Source organism: Kryptolebias marmoratus, linkage group LG14 (assembly GCF_001649575.2).
Source record: "Kryptolebias marmoratus isolate JLee-2015 linkage group LG14, ASM164957v2, whole genome shotgun sequence".
NCBI classification, from domain to species: Eukaryota; Metazoa; Chordata; class Actinopteri; order Cyprinodontiformes; family Rivulidae; genus Kryptolebias; species Kryptolebias marmoratus.
The window spans coordinates 9,384,313-9,404,085 of NC_051443.1; the positions used below are offsets into that span (position 1 = coordinate 9,384,313).

Sequence of the window (19,773 nt, forward strand, 5' to 3'; positions counted from 1 at the left end):
TTAGAGCAGCTACAAGTACCTTATGATCTCATAGGTAAATGGCAACCATGAACAGGCCTGCAACAAAGTACCTACAGAGGCAGGTCTAGAAGAGCCAGATTAATGGTAAGAACAAAGCCCGGCCATCGGCACGCTGATATAGCCTAGCCAAAGAAGGAGAAAGAAGCCAGTTCAGGACGAGGATTTCACCCAAACTTCAGCACCCCAGTCACAGGAGAGAGTCTGAGGACCAGTGAGCATCAAGACATCTATGCAAGACGAAACAACAAAGATACATCAGGAAGAGAGAACCCACTGGTGTACCGCTACGTCTCAGACAACAGAAACTCACTGAGGAGCAGTAGTGAAAGGGCAAGTCTTTGCTCATCATAATTTGAGGAAGTGGTTGATATTAAGTAGGACCAGAAGTTACAGAAGGAAGGACTGAAGTACAGTACAGAGGTACTTACCGTACTGGCAGAGACTGTGGTCTACCGCAGCAGACAGAACACAAGGTGGGGGCTGCGCAAAGAGCCCACGAGACAGCCCAGTTCGAAATAACAAGGTGCAAAAAGACCAGATGTAATGAAATGCTATAACCAGTCTGCTGGAATGGTATAGAGTGCTCATCAACAGCTGGCCATATATGGCTGGTGGAAGCATACCATCCTGCAGGAAAATATCAGAATTATATAAATAAATGATGCACAAGTGTCGGGTTTAACTCAAAACTCGTTTGTTGTTTCTATTTGTTTTACATTCTGTTATTTCACATTTGTCACACAGATATGTGTGATTCAAATGCAAATCAACATAATACAGACTTCCGTCAATACGGAATTATAAAAAAAGGCTTGACACTTTAGAAAAAAACAAAAAGCATGGCAAAGCTGTTTGTGTGTGAAAATAGAAATTGAAATAAAACAGACGGGTCACATTACAAACAGCTATTTTTCTCCTTTTTATCCCTTCCTTGTACAAAACTGTACGTCTTTACTTACATTGCACGTATTTATTTATTTTTACTTTTTTTTTTTTTTACACTTGAGCAGTCTCAGTTCTTGCCAGCTTCGTTTGCATATGTATAAAAAGCTGTCGGCTGAAATTTATATGCCTTCCTGTAACTGGAGGAGGCTGAGACATACTGGAAACCACAGTGAAGGACATAAACAGCGCACGTAAAATAATACAGAGCTCCGATTTGTTGGAGGCTGTTGACTGACAGTTTATTTGTCCAATCACCTGGCGGTATTTCCCCTCCGCGCATTTACGCAGATCCCTAAATCTCTAGACGCGTAGGCGGACGCCGACCGAAAATAACTTAGCCCTATCCATATGGTTTGTAATCGTATAAAAGCCCGCCGCTCAGCAATATTATTGCGACACAAGTTTCTCTTTACGGGAAGTGGGTGGTTCTAAGTATTAACTTAAATACATGAGTCAGACGATGTTAAACTTCACTCTTCTGTTTTCTTAATCACTGTTTAACCTTTTTTTTCTCGAATAAAGATGCTATGTGTTTAGCAGCTTAGGTAAGTAGTAACCTTTTTACCTTGAATGTAGAAAGAAGTTAGTCGACGGTAGTGGCGTATAGTTAGCTCGCTATGCTAACATGCTAATTACGGTGAGGCTTGTTGGTATGCCTCATGAAAGTTCTCCCGTCTCTGTCCTCATGCAGTGGTCGCCATGGTGTGTGAGAGGGCCCTTCAGCTGTTTGGGTTGGCCTGTGTCGCCTCTGTGCTCCAAGCTGGATACGGTGAGTGTCTTTTCTGCTGAAGTCGTGATGTTTCGGAGAAGAAGCTGCTGCGTGTAGCTCCGCTGTGCAGCCTTTTCGCTGTATTTTCAACATTCACAGCTAACATTTTAAAGGGTGATGCTCGTTCAGATCAGTGCTGTAGGTCAGGTACGCTGACACAATTTTCAATATAGGTTCATGGCAAAACAAATGCCTTCAATCTTGTGACTGCGGATACGCGATAATCTTCCTGCGATCAGCGATAAACCTCACAAAAAACCGCTGCAGATTTTGCTTAAGGGAAGTAAAAAGCTCGATTGTTCACTCAATAAGTTGTTCTTTATGATCTTTTCTACTTTCACTGCAACTTTAAGGTGATTTCTATAAGCAAGAAGATAGTTTTCTCGGACGAAAAAACTACAGTAGATGGCTTTCTGTAAAGAAAAACAAACAAAACTCCTCCATAACTTTCGTAACTCCTGTAGTTTCTGTCCTGTCAGGATGATCTTGGTGTCAAATTAAAGGTGTTTTAAAGCTCTATCCAACGGTGCCAAATTTATCCAGTTTGCTCAAACTTTTTTGTCACATTGTATTATAAAATAGGAAAGTTACAGCAATTAAAATGGTTAAATATTTGGAGTAAATGATGCCTTAAAAGTTAATTGTTCCTTGTGAAAAGTTCCCACGAAAACCGGTACAATTTCATCATAGTTTTAGAGATCTGCCATGAAACTTTCACCAAATAATGTCTGATGAATTGCTTTTTTTTTTTTTTAGTAGTTAGACGATATGAATCAGTACTTTTCATTAAATAACTTTTATTTATCCCTACGATTGAGTTTGTTACTGCATAAAATTATGTTGTTATCATTTCTACATTTTGCTGGTTTAAAAAAAAAAAGTAGTATGTGCTGATGAATCAAACTGGTAGATTTTTGGAATATAGGTGGTTGAAAACATGAACCAACAGTCTGGGTTGTTAGTTTTTTTTTTTTTTTAGGGCACCTTTAAAGAAATTAAGCAGCTTTTTTTTTGGAGCAAGTCTTAAATTATGCCACAACTATCTCTAAAATGCAAAGTAAACAACTAGACACCCCCCNCAATTTATGATCAACACTGATTATTGGCTATTCCAGTCCACTAGCCAAGAAAAATAAATTGCTTTTAGTGTTGTCCCTGCCATGTAGGACAGTGCGAAATTCGTTGGAACCAGTATTATAACTGAATCATCACTGAGCGTAACATGCCTAATGCGTACAATAGTACTGGTTGCTATCATGTAATACTTTTATTGCACAAATGAGACCATCAAACTAGTGCTCAAACCCAGTGGGCATCACACTTTTTATAACGAGTACTACCAAAGAAAATGCTAAGCTCTTCAAACACCACCACAATGTCATACAATAACCCCCCCCCACACACACACACACACATCTATACAAGGCTCCCCTAGGACTTTGTGGTGGTGGGGATCCTATAAATATCTTAACATTTTAGTTGATGAGAACATTTCTGTTAAGTCTAATTTTGAACATTAAAAAAAAAGGCGGAAATCAGATTTTGAGATCATTTTCTATGTGACGTTATAAAACTGCTTGTTGCTCCTTTCTTCCCTCACATTGAGCTCGTATGATGTTACTTTATAGGAACGCTGCAGTTGGCTTTAAACAGATGTTAAACACTAAGATCCATTATAAGATGTAAATCCCTAATTTACCATTGCATTCTGTACTCTCGGGTTAAGTGGCCATCACTGTCCAGCTGCTGTGCAGTTTGTTTAATTATCTTTTTCCAACTACGTTGTTAACCCTCCTGAAACCCTCAAAACAGAGCGATGGAGAGAGAGGAGAAGCCCTTGTAACCTTGGGACAATTTGCCTTGAAAGCCTTGATGGGGTTAAGTGTTTAAACATGTCTCTCTTGAGACCGAGACACCATGTCCCAGTGACGTTACTTGTATAAATAAAATAAATTGGTTAAACTTCTTCTCTTTCTTTTGGCTGTTCCCTTTTCTGGGGTTGCTACAGCGAGTCGTCCTCAATCTCTCTCTGTTCTCTGTCCTCACGGAAACTTCCTCCATGTCCTCTCTAACTGCATCCATTAATCTCCTTAAACTAATAAAATATATGCTTGGAGCCAAGTTAAAAATCTTTGACATTTTCCGGACTATTCTTAACCTGATTAGTAGGATAAGATGGTTAGTATCAGAGTCCCTTAACCACACAACAAACATAAGCTGTAGCTGTTTGGAGTCAACGTGAGGGTGCTCGCCTCATACTTTGAATGCTTATTCTTTAAACAAAAGCTTTTCGAACTCTGTTTGCATTTTTCCAGCCGATGTATGGGTTTTTATTTAAAGAAGAGTCCTACACACTCAGCTGTCTCTGTCATTTAATGTTGGGTTTTAACTGTGTGAATAGGTCTTTGGAGACAGGATATAAAGGATGCGGTTTAGTAGTAAAGTCATTTCCTTTCTCTTTGTCAGCATCTGGACATCTAGCTTGTTCAACATTTTTTTAGCTCTGACTGTTTGAACCGAATTAGATCTCACTAAAGGAACTTCCTTGTTTAAAAAAAAAAAAAAGAAAAAAAAAACTTGTTCCAACTTGTAAATCAGTTCGGCGTCACAGAAAAAACAAAACAGCAGTTCTTGGATTTTGTTTACTTCTTAAGAAATATGTGCCTCGCAGTGCTGTGAGCCTGTAACAGTGCTAAAACGGATAATGACAGCTTGTGCACTTTTGTCAGAAAATGTACACCAGGGAAAGGGCTTTTTTTTTTTTTTTTTCTTTTTGTTTGTTTTTTGGTAAAAATAGTTCTCATTGCTCACCATGGGAGTTATTTGTATTGGTTCTCATTTGTTTCTGTGTTTATAGCTTGATTGCTCTGTTTAGCCCAGTGTGTGCCTCCATGTTTATGTCACGTCACACCACTGACAGCGGCATAAATATGTAAGAAAGTAAAAAAAGAAGAGAAGTGATTGAGTTTTATGACTGAATCTCTTGCTAACATCATCCCCAATTAATGAATCGGTGGTATTTTGTCTTGCTCAGTTTCGGTGCGTGTGACTGTTATTGTAACTGGATCTGTTGGAAAGTGAGTAAATGAGCACCTGAACTGACAGCCAGGATATACACACATAGACAGATCAGCATTTATTAGAACGTGTGTAGGGGAGAATCGAGATCGTGATTTACGATTTGATTTTTGCCCAACCTTTGTTCAGACGATCACAAGAAGGTGAGCGCAAGTCAACCAAAACTGATGGGGGTGTGTTCTCCCACCTGGAGACTGTTCTAAACTTTTTAGTTTTCTTTTTTTTTTCTGTCAAAATGACCACAAGGTTATAAAACCCTTAATCAGTTTGGATGATAACCTTCATCTTGTTTTTACTGCTTTAGTTTTTTAGGGAACTGCAGGCAGTAATGACAATTTTTAGTGGTTGCATAAAGTTGCAACTTTTTTTTTCTTTTTTTAAATAAATTGCTTTATCTCATTCCATGCTTGACACATAGCACATCAAGCTACAAACACTGTTCTCTGGCACAGCCAAATAAAACAATCCACCAGGAACATCAGCGAACATCTCGGCGAGCTGATGCTGTAGTAAATCTTTTCTCTACAGTTTAGACGAGTTAAAACAAAAACAAAGGGAGGATGTTCCTTATACAACATGTCTAGATACCTACAAGTAAATTTAGGTCAATAATGTCAGTCCCCAATATGTTATTAATGGGTTCCAGCTTTTCTTTGCTGTTATTTTCTCCATAGTATAAACCAGGGACAAGCAATTCTGGTCCTTGAGGGCCACCATCCTGCAGGTTTTACTTGTTTCTCTGCTCCAACACACTTGGTTTGAATCAATGGGTGATTAACAGGCTTCTGCAGAACATGAAGAGGTGATTTAACCACTGAATCAGGTGTGTTGGTGCAGAGAAACAAGGAAAACATGCAGGATGGTGGCCCTCGAGAACCAGGATTGCCTACCCCTGGTGTAAACCCTCACAGTTCTTTCGATTCACTTACAGTGGGGGGGTAGAGGTTTATACCAAGATAGTGATCATCTTTTAGTCACCAGTGTAAGGGTCCCACGCAGGTACTGTTTTCCTTTGCTTAACAGATCGCTCGGGAGCACTCCAAGGACAAAGACAAGGGGGTTCTATTCGATTATAAATGTGTAAAATATTTGAAATTTCTTCCCCAATTCCTTCCCAAAATGTTTTTATCTTTGGGCAATCCCTAAAGACGTGTATCATCTCCAACGTATCCACAATGTCTCCAGCATAAGTTTGTTTTAGCTTAATCACATTTAGAAATGATACACAGCTTTCTGAAATATCTATTATTCACTTTCCCAAAAACTTCTTTTCACGTTGGACTGTTTGTCAGTTTGTCCATTTTCACACACTAGCTCCCACTTTCGATCATCACTCGTAACATTTATTTTTAGTTCCCACCTCCTTTATCCCAGTAGCTATGAATTTGATCCAATAGCTTCCCATAATTTGCTTTGTACAGACGAGAAACATCCGTAGTGATATTGATTCCCAAGTTTCGAAACCCGTTAAGTTACCAGTTAAATGTAACTGTTTCGGATAGTTGTGAGGGCCAGCTCCCCGTTAGCATCATGGCTTCAGGTTTTGATTAATTTACTTGGTATCCTGAGACGAGACTAAAGTCCTGCAGACATTTTAAAACTTTCGGTACAGAGATTAATGTCTCTAATATACAATATTACATCATCAGCATACAGTAATAAATTGTGGGTCCTAATTTTATCTGCTTTACATAAAATTGACAGGTTAACTATAATTAACTATGCTAAAGATTCCATACTAATAGCAAACAAAATCTGTGATAAGCAAGATTACAAAGATTAGCAAGAGTTTATAACAAAACCTTTATAACAAATCCTCTTTTTAAGGGAAACAAGTTGCATCTTTACAACACAGTGGCTGTAGCCTTCTGCATAATGATCTTTCTTTCTTTTTTCTTCTTTTAAATCAGAGAATAACAACCATGTGGTGATAGCTCCACAGGATCCAGTGATTGAGATTGGAACTAACTTCACGGCTACATGCGTGATCATAGACACCGCTGAAGTCACTGCAGATGATCTCTACTGGAAGCTGTCACAGACTGTCATTCCCAAAGAACTCTATACAAAGATCAACTCATCAGCCCTTAATGTCACTGTCCTCATCACAAACGAAAAACCTGAGTGGTTGTTTTGTCACAGCAAGAAGTCGTCTCACTACATCTCCATGAACAATGGCAGATTCATTCACGGGATCTGGCTCAAAAAAAGCTGTAGGTTTTGTTTCTTTAAGTTCATTTGATTTAATTTTGTAATCTCTGATATTATTGTCTGAATTTTGGTTTATGATTACAAGTGAATTTGAAGTAAGAGGTTTGCCAGATGTTTCTGCATGAGCTAATGCAGCCCACCCTTTTATTCTTTAATTTTTCCTCCCCTCTTTTAAATTCATCAGCTGTAGGGCCGTAGGGTACACCTGAGTCACGGTTTGCTGCCTACCTGGGTATATAGGTCACAGAGTGATACAGTTCAACAGGAATTGTGTTGTTCTTCAAAATAATCATAATAACTCTCAGAAGCAGAGACGGGGAAAACAAATCCTCCTTTCTAGTGGAGAGGGTCTAAGGCAGCAGGTCAAAAATCAAAGTGTATTTTCTAATTTATCTAGTTTTGACTAAAAACTGTCCTACAGACCATGTGTTAAATGAAAAGTTTAATAAATTCAGAAAATGAAAGGTGACTATCTTTTGTTAGGAAATTAGTCCTAAAAATTTCCACACCTTCTGCTTCCAAACCCATTCTACTGTAGATTATTACTGTACAGCCCTGTCCAAATTTAGCAGGTTCCATGGGCAGAGCACACAACGATAGATGGCTTTCTTTACTCCTTTTCTGGAGTCAGGATAATGAAGGTGATTGGCTCAGATGAAAATATTCGTCGTTTGGTCTGTGTATTCGTCTGAGAGGGGGCGCAGTAACTCGGTGGTCAGTGCCGCGGTCTTGTAATCCTGAGGCTGCATGTTCGAGCTCAGGTTGCATCAGGAGGGGCATTCGGCGTAAAAACAGTTGCCAAATCTTTCGTGTGAAGTTCGCTCGTTGTTGCGACCCCTGAAGAAGGGAGCAGCCAAAAGAAAAGGAAAACAACAAGAACAACTAATGTATTTGTCTGAGATGTCTGCACTGTTGGTTTGATACAAATACATGTACTGTTACATCCCTAATAAGATGCCTTTTTGTGTGTCTCAATGTCAGATCGTCCAGAGAGTCCCAAAAATCTGTCCTGTGAAGCTCTACAGGAAGGAAAATTAATTTCTACAACAATCAGTTGTAAATGGGAAGCAGTTGGACGTCACACCGAAGATGCCCCAAGAACTTATACAGCATTTCTTAAAATGTATATGTAAGTACACAGCTATATTTTTCATCATATCTTCGATCAACAAAGCTTTGACCCCAGCTCCTTGAATGAATGCATATGGCCTACCGCCTTTTAATTAAGAGATTTTGGACTAAGATCATATTATGTGGAGAAATGACAGGGTTCTAGCCATTTTGCTCAGACATTGAAAATGACAGCACTCGTGCAGTAACGCCATCTCTTGGCGATATCACATGACCTATGCTTGGAGTATGTGCTGTGAATGACTATCAACTACTACCACACTAAATTTTAGCTCAACATCTGCAAAGTTCACTTGGGTATAGCTATTTGTGTGTACGCTGAGGTTTATTAGCTGTGGCAGCCATCTTTAATTGGGCTGAGTCTGAAAGTTGTACGTGTACATCCATTGATAACTTTCTGAACGTTTCATCAAATCCATTCAAGAACACACACGTACACACACACCGACTCAGGCAAAAGCATTATCACGCCGCCTTCACCTTTGGTGGCGGGCAATATTGAGAGTATAATCTAGTAAATTGGGTACAAAGTGAGGCGAGGTGGGCAATAAAAGAATGTGCATGGCATAGAATAAAATAAATGTGCAAGCAGTGCACAACAAAACAAGCGTGTTATTTTTTTTTAAATTTGATCACTAACCCTAACCCTACCCCTAACCCAAGACATTCAGAAATCGGTGACACCACAACTGAAATGTTTGTTTTTTTTCTTGTAATTTTGAATCACCAAATTATCATTGAGTCATTGTTTTATGAGGAAATTCAAGTTGTAACCAAACATGTAGTGCTGTGTTACCTAATCGATGTGTTCTTCTAAATTACATCAAACTTTCTCAACAGCAAAGACGAAACATTGAATGTATCGACACCTAAGAACAGCGTCCAAGTGAATGTGGGTCTTTATCCTAATTATTTTCCTCTGGAGTTCTGGGTACAGTCTCATACTCTGCTGGGAACATTAGAGTCTGAACATCTGATAAAAGAAGCCAACTGCTTTGGTAAGTCAAAGTTTTGAGCTCTAGAAAAAGGATTGTCATAGTGGAGATGATTTTATATTTGAGCAGATCTACAGGGTGCATTCACAAAAACATCTGTTTAGAAGTGACTCTGGACAACGGAAGTGCTGTTCTTGACCGTTTGATTTGTTGCTGCAGTGAAAACCAACCCTCCACTGGATGTGCGAGCCATTTCAGAGGCTGGTTTTCCTACATCACTGCTTGTGAACTGGACTAATCCCATTGATGAAAGTTATGTAAAACTGAAATATAAAATCCGCTTCTGTCCAATTGGATCTCAGATCTGGAGCTATGTAAGTATGCTTAAAGTCTGTTCAGAAAAGAAAATCCACAATTGGTATCTATCACAGGAGATACCAGTTTTATTTAAAAAAGTTTCACACAATATTGGATGAAATTTGACTCAAAACATTTATTTTCAGATGAAATGCACTGATTTCTTAATGATTCATAATGTCTCACCAATGGATGGACCCATAAGTGTTTACTGATATACAGTTTTACTAACTATATACCAGAAAAATGTAATTTATCATTTTAAACAAAGACAATCAACACTGGTACTTTGTGCATACAGAATACAGTGATTTGAAATAATTGCTTTGCTGTTTTTTATCTTGTTTGTTCGCTATCATTCTGATCACTAAGATGTATATTTTGCAGATGAACCTGTTGCTGTTACATCCACTGCTTAACAAACTCTAAAATGGCATTTAAGCTCGCTTGTATTTTATGTTTCTTTTATCCCTCTTTTTTTTAATTTCTGTGGTTTTGTGAAGCATGATCACAGAGCTGTGATTTGTCTTTTACAGGTACCTCCCGAAGATACTATAAACCCAACAAAACCTTTCAGACTGCAGGTTCTTCAACCATATACAGTGTATGTCATTCAGGTAGCCGCCAAACCTGTTGGGACCAAAGATGAGCCTGACTGTGGCTACTGGAGCAACTGGAGCTCGAATAAAACCGCAAGAACTCCGGAGGATCGTGAGTATTGTGGTTGCCAGTTCAGATTAATAACACAAAGTGAATCGTAGATAATTTGTGCTCAAAAATGAATGTTATGTAACGTTCTTGTGACATTTCTGACATGCATCTATCTGAAAGGACTGATGTTGACTTAAACTGGCAGCATTTACCATAAAATATCTATTTGCCCTGTCATTATGACCACTTGCCTCATATTTAGTAGGTCCATTTTTTTCTCTGCCTAAACAAAACAAAGGCAAGCACTTGACAGATGAAAGTCTTTTTTTTATGTATATATGAAAATAAATAGCAATTTTCTTCTCGGCATGTGCAGTCTGGCCAATGCCAAACATTCTACATCCACAGTAAATCTTTAAAAAGCCAGAATGGTTAAAAACAAAACAAAAAAACTACTGCATACCTGTAGATTTCACCCACTTAAGTACAGGGGTGTGAATGTGAGGACTTCCTGTTCTTCTGTTAAAATATTTTGTTTCTGTTTGACCCAGGACCATCAAGTCCACCAGATTTATGGAAAACTGTTGACAGTAACAGTCATGACGTGCAGCTCCTCTGTAAGGTAAATTTTTACATCGTACTCCATTGAACATAAAACTGTTTGAACTAAAAATGGCTGAATAGTCCATTTTAAGTACTCGGTGGCTGATTTAGGGTTTTCCAGTGAGATTGCTGATGTTGATGCCAATGTGTTGTAGAGCAAAGGCCTTAACACAGCAGCAGCATCTTGAATTCAAGCTAGAAATAGAAAATTTTAAAACTACCTACTGATGCCAGGACATTGTTAAAGACAACAGTTTGATTAAATGAATAAAAAATAATGACCCACATTGGTTGTGCTGTAGACCTAAACCCTTAATGGCTCAAACTATGTACAAAAGGTCAGTTTTAAAGATGCGTTCTGACAGAAATTGGCATCCTAACTTTGGTAGGGAATTCTTACAGCAGTCTAATCAATTGTTTTCTATCCACTTTGTGGTTTTGTACTTCTTGAACTGATTGGTAACATCTGTTTTCTCTCAGGATCCTGAATTTGCCAATGGGAATATAACAGCATTTAATATGAGAATGAAATACTCCAAGAATGGAAATTTGGAGCAAGAGCGTATCTCAGTCAACGCAGACAGAGGGTCTAATCAGAAGATGGCATCTCTGCTTAAAAAGATTTCTCTGGAGGGCAAAGAGTTTGTAAACGTGTGCGTTTCTGCTGTTAATTCTGCGGGGAAGTCTCCTGAGACATGCCTGGCCATCAAAAGAAACCCAAATGGTAGGTGACTACAGTAACTCCTGAGGTCTGGGTCACACTCTTTGGAGCTCCTGCAAAGTAAAATTTGAACCAGTGTGTTTATTCACAGGAGTTTACACATTTGCGCATCCCGTTGAGCAGAATTTCAGTGAGATTGCAGAATGTCCTAAAGACGAGAATGATACAGCGGTACCAGATAACACAAGAGTTGACTGAAACAGCGAGTAGACGGCAGATGAAAACTTCCATTTTACTGAAAAGTTTAGATGCAAATTTGAGATTTTGTTTTGAGGAGTAGCTCCACTTGTGATCAGAACTTCTTGAATTAGAAATGGGAAGCATCAGTCAAGTCAATGCAGTGTGCCTTCAATAATGTGACGTCAGTTGTTTGGTTTAGGGTAACATTTGTTTCTGTGTCTTTATTACAGATCGAGAACCAACTGTTAAAGAAATTAATATTTGGCCTCGTAATGGTCAGCTGTTCGTAGAATGGAAACACAACAGCACATGTGTGTTTGAGTACGTGATCGAATGGGTCGGCAATGGGGAAATGGACTGGCAGAGAGAAAACAAAACCACCAGACAGACTGCAATTAAAGGTAATTTCTTTGCTCCTAAGAATTAGGGAGGGCAAGTATTTTATTTCATCATCTCAGGTAAAAAATCTGTTTATCTCACTGAGAGCAAACAGAAGCTGTCTTTAGTTTTGTAGTGGTATATTTGGTTGTAGTTCTCAAATACCGCATACACTTAAAGCACCTTTTTAATACTTGAACATGCGTGTATTATGGACTGGCTGCATCTGGTGCAGAACTTCCTTCAGCAGCGCACCGCTCAGTTAGAAACTAATGTATGTAGAAATAAACCAGCCTTTCAAAAACTCTAAAAGAACAGCTTAAACTTATTGGGCATCTTTTGTCAGTCCTTAGAGACTTCACAAACTCTAAATGTCCATACCCAAATGTTTTTCACGGCCCAAAGACTTAAAACTGTTTACTTCTTGGATTGTTTAATCCAGGGGCCTTGGAGCGTTTTGTTTGCTACAAAGTGTCCGTGTATCCGATATACCGCAAAGACAAAGGGATCGGGAAACCAGCCAGCAAAGAAGCCTTTCTGGAGCAAGGAGGTAAGGCATCTTCAGTGACATGAAGAAATTATTTACCGTTTTCTTTGAGGTTTGTTGGTTTTCCACTCACTTTCTTGTATCCGTTTAAAAACAGCACTACTTCAGTGTTTTGCGTTTTTGCATTGTGAGGGTTTTAAACAAACTAAATCTGACGAAATGAAAGGGTTTGTGGATATTCTCACCTGTAGATATGCAGTTAAAATGTTTCTATTAGAAGTGGAAATTGGTTTAGGATAAATATTAACTTTGACAAATCATGTTTGCACTATTTCCACTTGTGTTAGTCTGCATTTATCACTCATTAGGCTCCTTAGTGATTTATTTTTAATATTATTTTTTGTGGTCAGACTCTAAGGTTGAGTTTTTCTGTCCTGCTTGACGTTTTGTTTTCAGGAGAACCTGCTTTATGATATTTGCATATAACTTGCAGATTTCCTCCAACTACTTCACTGTTGAATCAGCGGGATGCTTTTATTTTGAAGAGTTAGTAGGAAATGTTATGCATTTGTCACAGATTAGGCACAGCTAAGCAGATCAGTGAGTAGTTTTACTTGAACAAATTGTTTTAACAACTTTTAAGTAATTGCTGACCACAGCTAAAAATCCATTACCAATGTGGTGTTTTTGACAAACTGTTGGTTCCAAAGGGAGTTTTGTTCTTAGATCATACAAGTGTGGTTCACTCAAAGAAAACGCAAACTAAACTAACATGTTGTTTGGATTGCAGCTCCATTAAATGGCCCCTCTGTTAAGAGTGAGTCAGAATATGATCATGTTATTCTGACGTGGGACGAGACTCCACAGCATCTAAGACGAGGCTTCATCACAAACTACACTATTTTCTATGAAAATGAGGAAGTCATAAAATGTAAGTACTTGTTGCAAGCATTGCAAGAGGAGTTGTCTTTTTTATTTTATGTGTTGACTTTGTTGAAACAATGCTGTAGAGATGAACTAATTGCAGGTTTTCTAAGCAAATTCTGATTGGCCTAGAAAACTGATTCGATTGAAAAGTCCATCTGACGTCAGAACAAGAGCTCCAAACTTACCTCTTTAGCTCTGGCGTTATCCAACTTTTTAGGTAGAGGATGAGAATTAAAAATCTAAAATCTACCTTTAACCCTGCTAGATTGATAAATCAGTTATTCTTTCTAATAAACGAAGCTTTCAACAAGAATATAAAGTAGCAGACAGTAAGAAAGAAAAGATGGCACTAAAACTGACTGCATACTTTACCGGAATTAAACACAAATTTCTTTACGTGATATTGCAGAGCTGTAAAAATTAACTGTTAAATTAGTCTTAGTGGAAATCGGAGGTGTAAAAAGGAAGCGGCCATACATGGACTAAATATAATAATTATTGTTTTTTTAGTAGCTCCTTATGCCTCTTGCTCTTTCTACAGATATTACAGGTGACTTAAGATTTTGTTAATCAATAAAAACTCGTATAACAAAAACTTCCCATGCTAGGAAGAGTTATTGTTTTACCATGGTGCATACAATGACTGGATTTTTGTGTATTTTTTTTTTTAAATAATGCCTTATCTACCTGCTACTAGTCAGGCCAGTCAAGGTGGGAAACACCTGAGCAATCAGTGCATCCCTAGAACAGAGGAATGATTTTGATAAGATTTCGTCCACCTGACTAATTTGGTGTTTTTGCTCCTTCGCAGCTGTAACAGTCCCAGCTAACACCACCTCTTACAAACTGGAGTCACTGATGGGCAACACTCACTACGACGTGTGGATCCAAGCTTCGACCATCGCTGGCTCAACAAACGGCTCTCGTCACTCATTCGTCACTCAGAAATATGGTCAGTCCACAACTCCATGCAAACTTTGAGCAGAGTCCTTTAAAAATGTAGCGAATACACAAGTATTTACACTTTTTGTTCAGAAAGGCTTCATTAAAACAATTGCTGCCAATTTGTCGAATGTTTTGCATATTTAATGTCTTGGGCATCCTGTATTAATTAAATGATTCAGGCCACCAAAATGTCCAGCAGATAAATATCTATTAAGACCAGGAGCCTGTTGTGTAAAGTAGTTTTTTAAAAAAAAAAAAATCAATATGTTTTAGTTTATCTGTCTTAAATGACCCTAGCAATTGAAATTACACAGCAATAGGTGGAGTCTTAGTACAGTTTACCACTTGTCAAGGTCTTAACTTTCCTCATTTTATGGGGTTTATATGTTTAATAAGGGGTGTTGTCCTAAATATCTGTTAAAAAGAATAACAATATATTTGTAACTTGTATTAAAATAATCTGTCATGTTGAGGGTTGTAATAAATGGTTTTACATTGTGTGTAATTTGTCCCGTTTTCCACCCAGCACCACGAATGGTTGTGGGCATTGTGGTCGGAGTGAGCTTTGGCTTTCTGTTTCTGGTTCTTTTGGCCTTCTTGTTCTGCATCTACAAAAAGGATGTGTAAGTTCCAGTTAAACATTCCCATTAACTACTCCGTGCGTCTCAGCTCTTTTCTATTAGAGCAACGTCTAGCTTTTTTAAGTGTGGCCGTGTGTGCCAGAGCCAAAGCTTTCAGTTTGGTTATCTGAACAGATTGGTCAAAGATGCGATGTAAATGTAAAAGTTACTAAAATTACGTTGATTGTTTCTCTTTACAGCATCAAGGAGAACCTCTGGCCTCAGATTCCAAACCCTAGTGAGAGCACCATTGGAAATTGGTCTCCAGATTATCCTTTGAAGGTAAACACCTCTGTTCCAGGAACAGTCATTTATAAGTTTTTGCTGGGGACTGAATGTCAAAGCTTCTTATGGTGGACAGAAACTGTACCATGCAGTGCAGCAGACAAAAAAGAGGAGACATTGAAGGACTCTGTTCCTCTTGAAAACAGTGTGAAGACATGAAATTAGCCAAACAATTTTAGCATTTTTAATTTTTTTTAAATTTTGCATTAAAATAAAGCAACATGGACACTGAGTGTGAATGGCTAAAATGTTCATTTTCAATCTTGTTTTTAACCTGATTTAATTCAATTGAACTTGTTTTCCTCCACAGGCAGAGACACCAAAGGAGAACTGTGTGTCGGGTGTATATGTGCTCGATGAGGGCATGTGTGAGGTAAAGCATGGATTTGAAGAGGACAAGACTAGTCTTTCTCTGAAGAAGGACAAGTATCTATCCGAGGAGCACAGCAGTGGCATTGGCGGCTCCTCTTGCATGTCCTCGCCTCGTCAGAGCGTGTCCGACAGCGATGAGGGCGCCGACATGGCGGACACCACCGCCAGCACCGTTCAGTATTCTTCAGTTGTGGCTTCCAGCGGTTACAAGGGTCAGACCCCCATCGAACAACCACAGCATTCCATTTTTTCCCGGTCAGAGTCCACGCAGCCGCTGTTGGACTCTGAAGAGAACCCGGACATGCTGGTGCAAGAAGGCGGCAGAGCCTTCCACTCGCCCTTCACTCGCAGCGCAGAGAACCAAGAAACCGCCGACCCAGGCAGCTTCAAGCAGATGGAAGTGGACCAGCAGGACTTCTGCCCAATTGATGAGGACACTGAGTGGACACCATCAGACAGCCAGTCGGCTAACGTTGAACCAGGATCAGTCTCCAGCTACAGGCCTCAGCTGGGTGGTTACAGACCTCAGTAAGAACACATTCTTACTGTGCCTTTCGTTATGTAACTTTTTTCTTGTTTGAAGCCTTTCACGCAGTGACAAAGACTTGACTCACATATTTTGCACTTAGACAGGTCTACATAGCTTAGGACACTTTAACATGTAAAGTGTGATGTGAATTGGAAGTTGGAGCAGAATATGCCTTATAAAACTACAGTCAAGACCATCCAGTTTCATGGAAAGATTGCTTAGACTGCCAATCATCTGCCACTTGCCATAAAGTTTCATATAAAGTTCAATGAACGGATACGAGCCGGTATCCCACGGTCGGAAGTTACGAGAAAAGTTTTAGGTGCGACATTCTGACTGACTCACAGCAAGTATTGACTAAAACTCTTGACTTGCAGCTATTTTGAGGAAGGTCTGTGTTCAGATGACAAGGCTTTTCTGCACACATCAGTGTGACGGTTGTTTTTTGTGTGAAAAATGTCCAGTTCAAAGGATTTTTAAAATGGAGTCAGTCTGTTTTGTGTTTATCTCTATCTCTATCTATCTATGAATTTGTCCCATTTTTATGCAGCTGCTGAGAGGAAACCCAGCATTTTTTTTGCAAGATTTTTTTTTCAAGGGGTTTTTCTTTTTCGTGCAACCACTTCCTGCACTTTCAAATGAAAATCTTTAAACTTTTAAGAAAGTGATGGTGTTACCAGTTTTTTTTTTTTTTTTTTTAAGTAGCCAAGTATACTGAGCAAAATGTCACACCAGTAACCACAGCAAAACGTATATTTGTCTGCATAAACTGAGCTGTAGGCTGTGACATGTCGGATAGAAATGATTGTATTAAAGAAAAGTTCCTCGGAGCAAACAAGCCCAACTGTAAATGAAACTGGGGACTGCGTTAAAGTGTGAGTGATGAGCTGCCTGTCCCCAAAGGTGAAAGCAGAGCTCGTACAGATGTTCTGCAGGTCATGTTGTCTCCCTGACGATTGGAGACAACATGGTTCTATTACCAACTCTTTGAAAGGAGTCTTAAAACCGTCCCCCGTTTAACCAAACTGGTTCTGGAACCGTGCTTTTGCACAAGAGGATGTTGATCAGTGTGCAGCTGCTCGGGACAGATTCACTGACAGCCAGTTTGTCACCTCCCATGGAGAATATTTATTCTGTTACTTTAGAGAGAAAAAAAAAAAAGTTTTAACAAGCTAATTTATTGACCAAATTAGCATTTGGTACACATGGTGGAAAAACCATAGTAAACATAATATTACCGTAACTGAATAAAAGCAGGTAGAAAAACAAAAAAAAGGAAGCAAATCGGTGATGCAGGTTGATCACAAAATGCCAGTGAATGTATAGAAAAGTGCTGTCAATTTGCATCCTCGCTTCAGCCTTTTTAATTTTTTTTTTTTTTAACAGAAATTCTGCTCTGCAGTAGGCATCTGTGTATTTGGAGACTTCTGCTTAAAAAAAAAAAAGCTGATTAGTTCATTTCAGTTTTTATAAAAAATCCAGAAGCTGCCCTTTCAGCAACTGGTCCAGGAGATCGCCCAGGAGTTCAATACCGACCTGCGCTTCCAGAGCTCGGCCGTCATGGCTCCGCAGGAGGCCAGCGAGGCTCACCTGGTGGGGCTCTTTGAGGACACATTGGGAAAGACCGCTATAAGAGGTCCGTCCTGCCCACTGCCATCAGCAAATATAACAACTCTTTAACAAAACCAGGATTATGAGCTACATTTGACATGACATGACAACATTTAATAATTTCCCTTTGGGATTATTAAAATATTTTTGAATTGAATTAAATTGAGTAAAGCGCCAATTCACAACAGAATTCTTCTCAGGGCTCTAATGCAACAAGTCCAAGTTATATCAAGTTACAAGCTGTCCAATTCAGTTCAGAACTGATGCAGATTTAATTCAGTCCAGTAATGAGATGCTAAAATCATAACATACAAAATACCATTCAGTAAAGAGGTTTCAGTATAAGGAAACCAGCAGATTGGGTCAAATATTCGCTTTCATCCAATCCCCATCCTGAGCATCCTCAGGGCGGCAGGTGACTGTGGAGAGTAACGACTTCCTGTTAACAGGAAGAAACCTCCAGCAGAACCACGCGCAGGGTGGGCGACCATCTGCCTCCACCAGCTGAGGTTTGAGAGGACAGGAAAGAGGCAGAAACACTTGAAGGGTTGCTTTGTGAGAGGACGTTTTTGTTTGTTTGTTTTGATGAAAACCGCTAGTGCAGTGCCATGACCAAAATCATTTTAATTTTTTTATTTTCACCACATTGAATTTCAACTACATGTCATCCGATCATTTCTACCATTTTTCATTTTCTCTTTGTGTATATTTTGAGAAGTGTTCTGGGAAAAGGCATGCTAAAGGTTTGGTGTTTAAACTGTGTTTTTTACGTTGAACACTGTTTGACAAGAATGTCTGTAATGTCTGTACTTTTATGTCCCAAACCTGATTCAGAGAGTTTGTGTTTGTCTGCTTACGGCCTGCATGAACCTCAGCTTATGGAGCTACAGCAGCAGGGTGACCATGTCTTCAGTTTCCGCTTCAGTGGAAATGTGCTTTTTGGGCTCTTTCGTGGACACGATCCAGCTCTGCAAGGATATTACGGTTTATTAACCAGGCATTATCATTTAAGACTCACAGCGTTTTCTGCTGAAATATACGCTCTGCATGTAAATCAAGTTACTCAAGTTAAAGCTGACACGTTTATTCAATAAAGTTTAAACTCCAGAAGGTCTGTCTGTTTTTATTTTTTTTATTAAGCTTATTTAACACATGGTTGTAAAGATAACCTTTTTTTTGTTAAAAGTTGTATGTGCTTTTTCTGGGAAAAACAAAAAAGATCAGTTTAGTTACTTTGTAGACAGAAATCAGGCAACACACCTATTCTATTAAACAGTTTAACCAACCTGTGGTTTTTAAAACGGATTGTTCAAATAAAGGTCCAAATGGATCAGCAGTGAAGGAGTGCTCGTTGCTCTTAAAGGGGTAATTCGGTTCATTGGGAGTTGGGCTTTGCCGGCTGGTGTCTGCAGCCAACAGCTGTCAGCGCACACACACGCACACACAGGCTCATTGCAGGGATTTCAGAAAAGCTCTTCTCTCACCATTTAAAACCCAAATGCCAGAAATTCCATAAAAATTTGAGCAAATGCCAAAGTGTGGATTTTATTTATTTGTTTGTCATATTGATAGTTGTACACAAAGCCTGACATAGTTTTAAAAAAATGCAGGTTAATTCGTATTTTTGCCACCTCAGACTCAGTGGCTGTTTCTGAGTCTTTTTTTTTTTTTTTTGAGTTAGGAGTGAATATTGAGGCTAGATGACGGGTTGAGATCAGGGGCTGGGGGACAGGACTACCCTCAAATTACAAAATAATACCCTGGTAGATTAAATCTTCAGTGTTGGGCCGGCTGCCAAGGTGGATATGAACAGATCCATGGCATCGACTTCTTTTAAAATGCCATTAAAGTATGGATGTGAAAGTGCAAATGAACTTGGAGCCGTTTGAAATGATATAATGTTTGTCCAAATGACATCAAAACATAGGCGGTGGTTAGCGCTGGTGCTCTATAAATCCCCACTTGGGGGTTTTCTGTAAGGAGTTTTCTCCAGGAAACTCTGGTTTCCTTCCACTAT

General features: G+C 39.1%; 1 protein-coding gene across 2 annotated transcripts; it reads left to right on the forward strand.

The window, feature by feature from the left end:
• Window positions 1-1,359: 1,359 nt before the first annotated feature.
• On the forward strand, window positions 1,360-18,863 carry il6st (interleukin 6 signal transducer). 2 transcript variants are annotated; one of them, XM_017427480.3, is made up of 16 exons: window positions 1,360-1,511; window positions 1,658-1,735; window positions 6,724-7,026; window positions 8,006-8,153; window positions 8,996-9,153; window positions 9,310-9,464; window positions 9,984-10,158; window positions 10,650-10,720; window positions 11,182-11,425; window positions 11,833-12,003; window positions 12,423-12,530; window positions 13,258-13,398; window positions 14,206-14,346; window positions 14,866-14,962; window positions 15,160-15,241; window positions 15,555-18,863. In XM_017427480.3, the coding sequence occupies exons 2-16, from the start codon at window positions 1,666-1,668 to the stop codon at window positions 16,146-16,148; spliced, it is 2,658 nt and encodes an 885-aa protein (XP_017282969.1). In that variant the 5' UTR covers window positions 1,360-1,511; window positions 1,658-1,665; the 3' UTR covers window positions 16,149-18,863. The 2 variants fall into 2 exon arrangements, with proteins under 2 accessions (XP_017282969.1, XP_017282970.1); XM_017427481.3 differs by lacking the exon at window positions 6,724-7,026.
• The last annotated feature ends 910 nt before the right edge of the window (window positions 18,864-19,773 follow it).

Excerpts from the sequence above, each read along its gene's own strand:
- il6st (XM_017427480.3), top strand. The coding sequence starts at position 1,666 with ATGGTGTGTGAGAGGGCCCTTCAGCTGTTTGGGTTGGCCTGTGTCGCC. Across the intron at positions 1,736-6,723 it reads TGTGCTCCAAGCTGGATACG|AGAATAACAACCATGTGGTG; the intron begins GTGAGTGTCTTT and ends CTTTTAAATCAG. Across the intron at positions 8,154-8,995 it reads GCATTTCTTAAAATGTATAT|CAAAGACGAAACATTGAATG; the intron begins GTAAGTACACAG and ends CTTTCTCAACAG.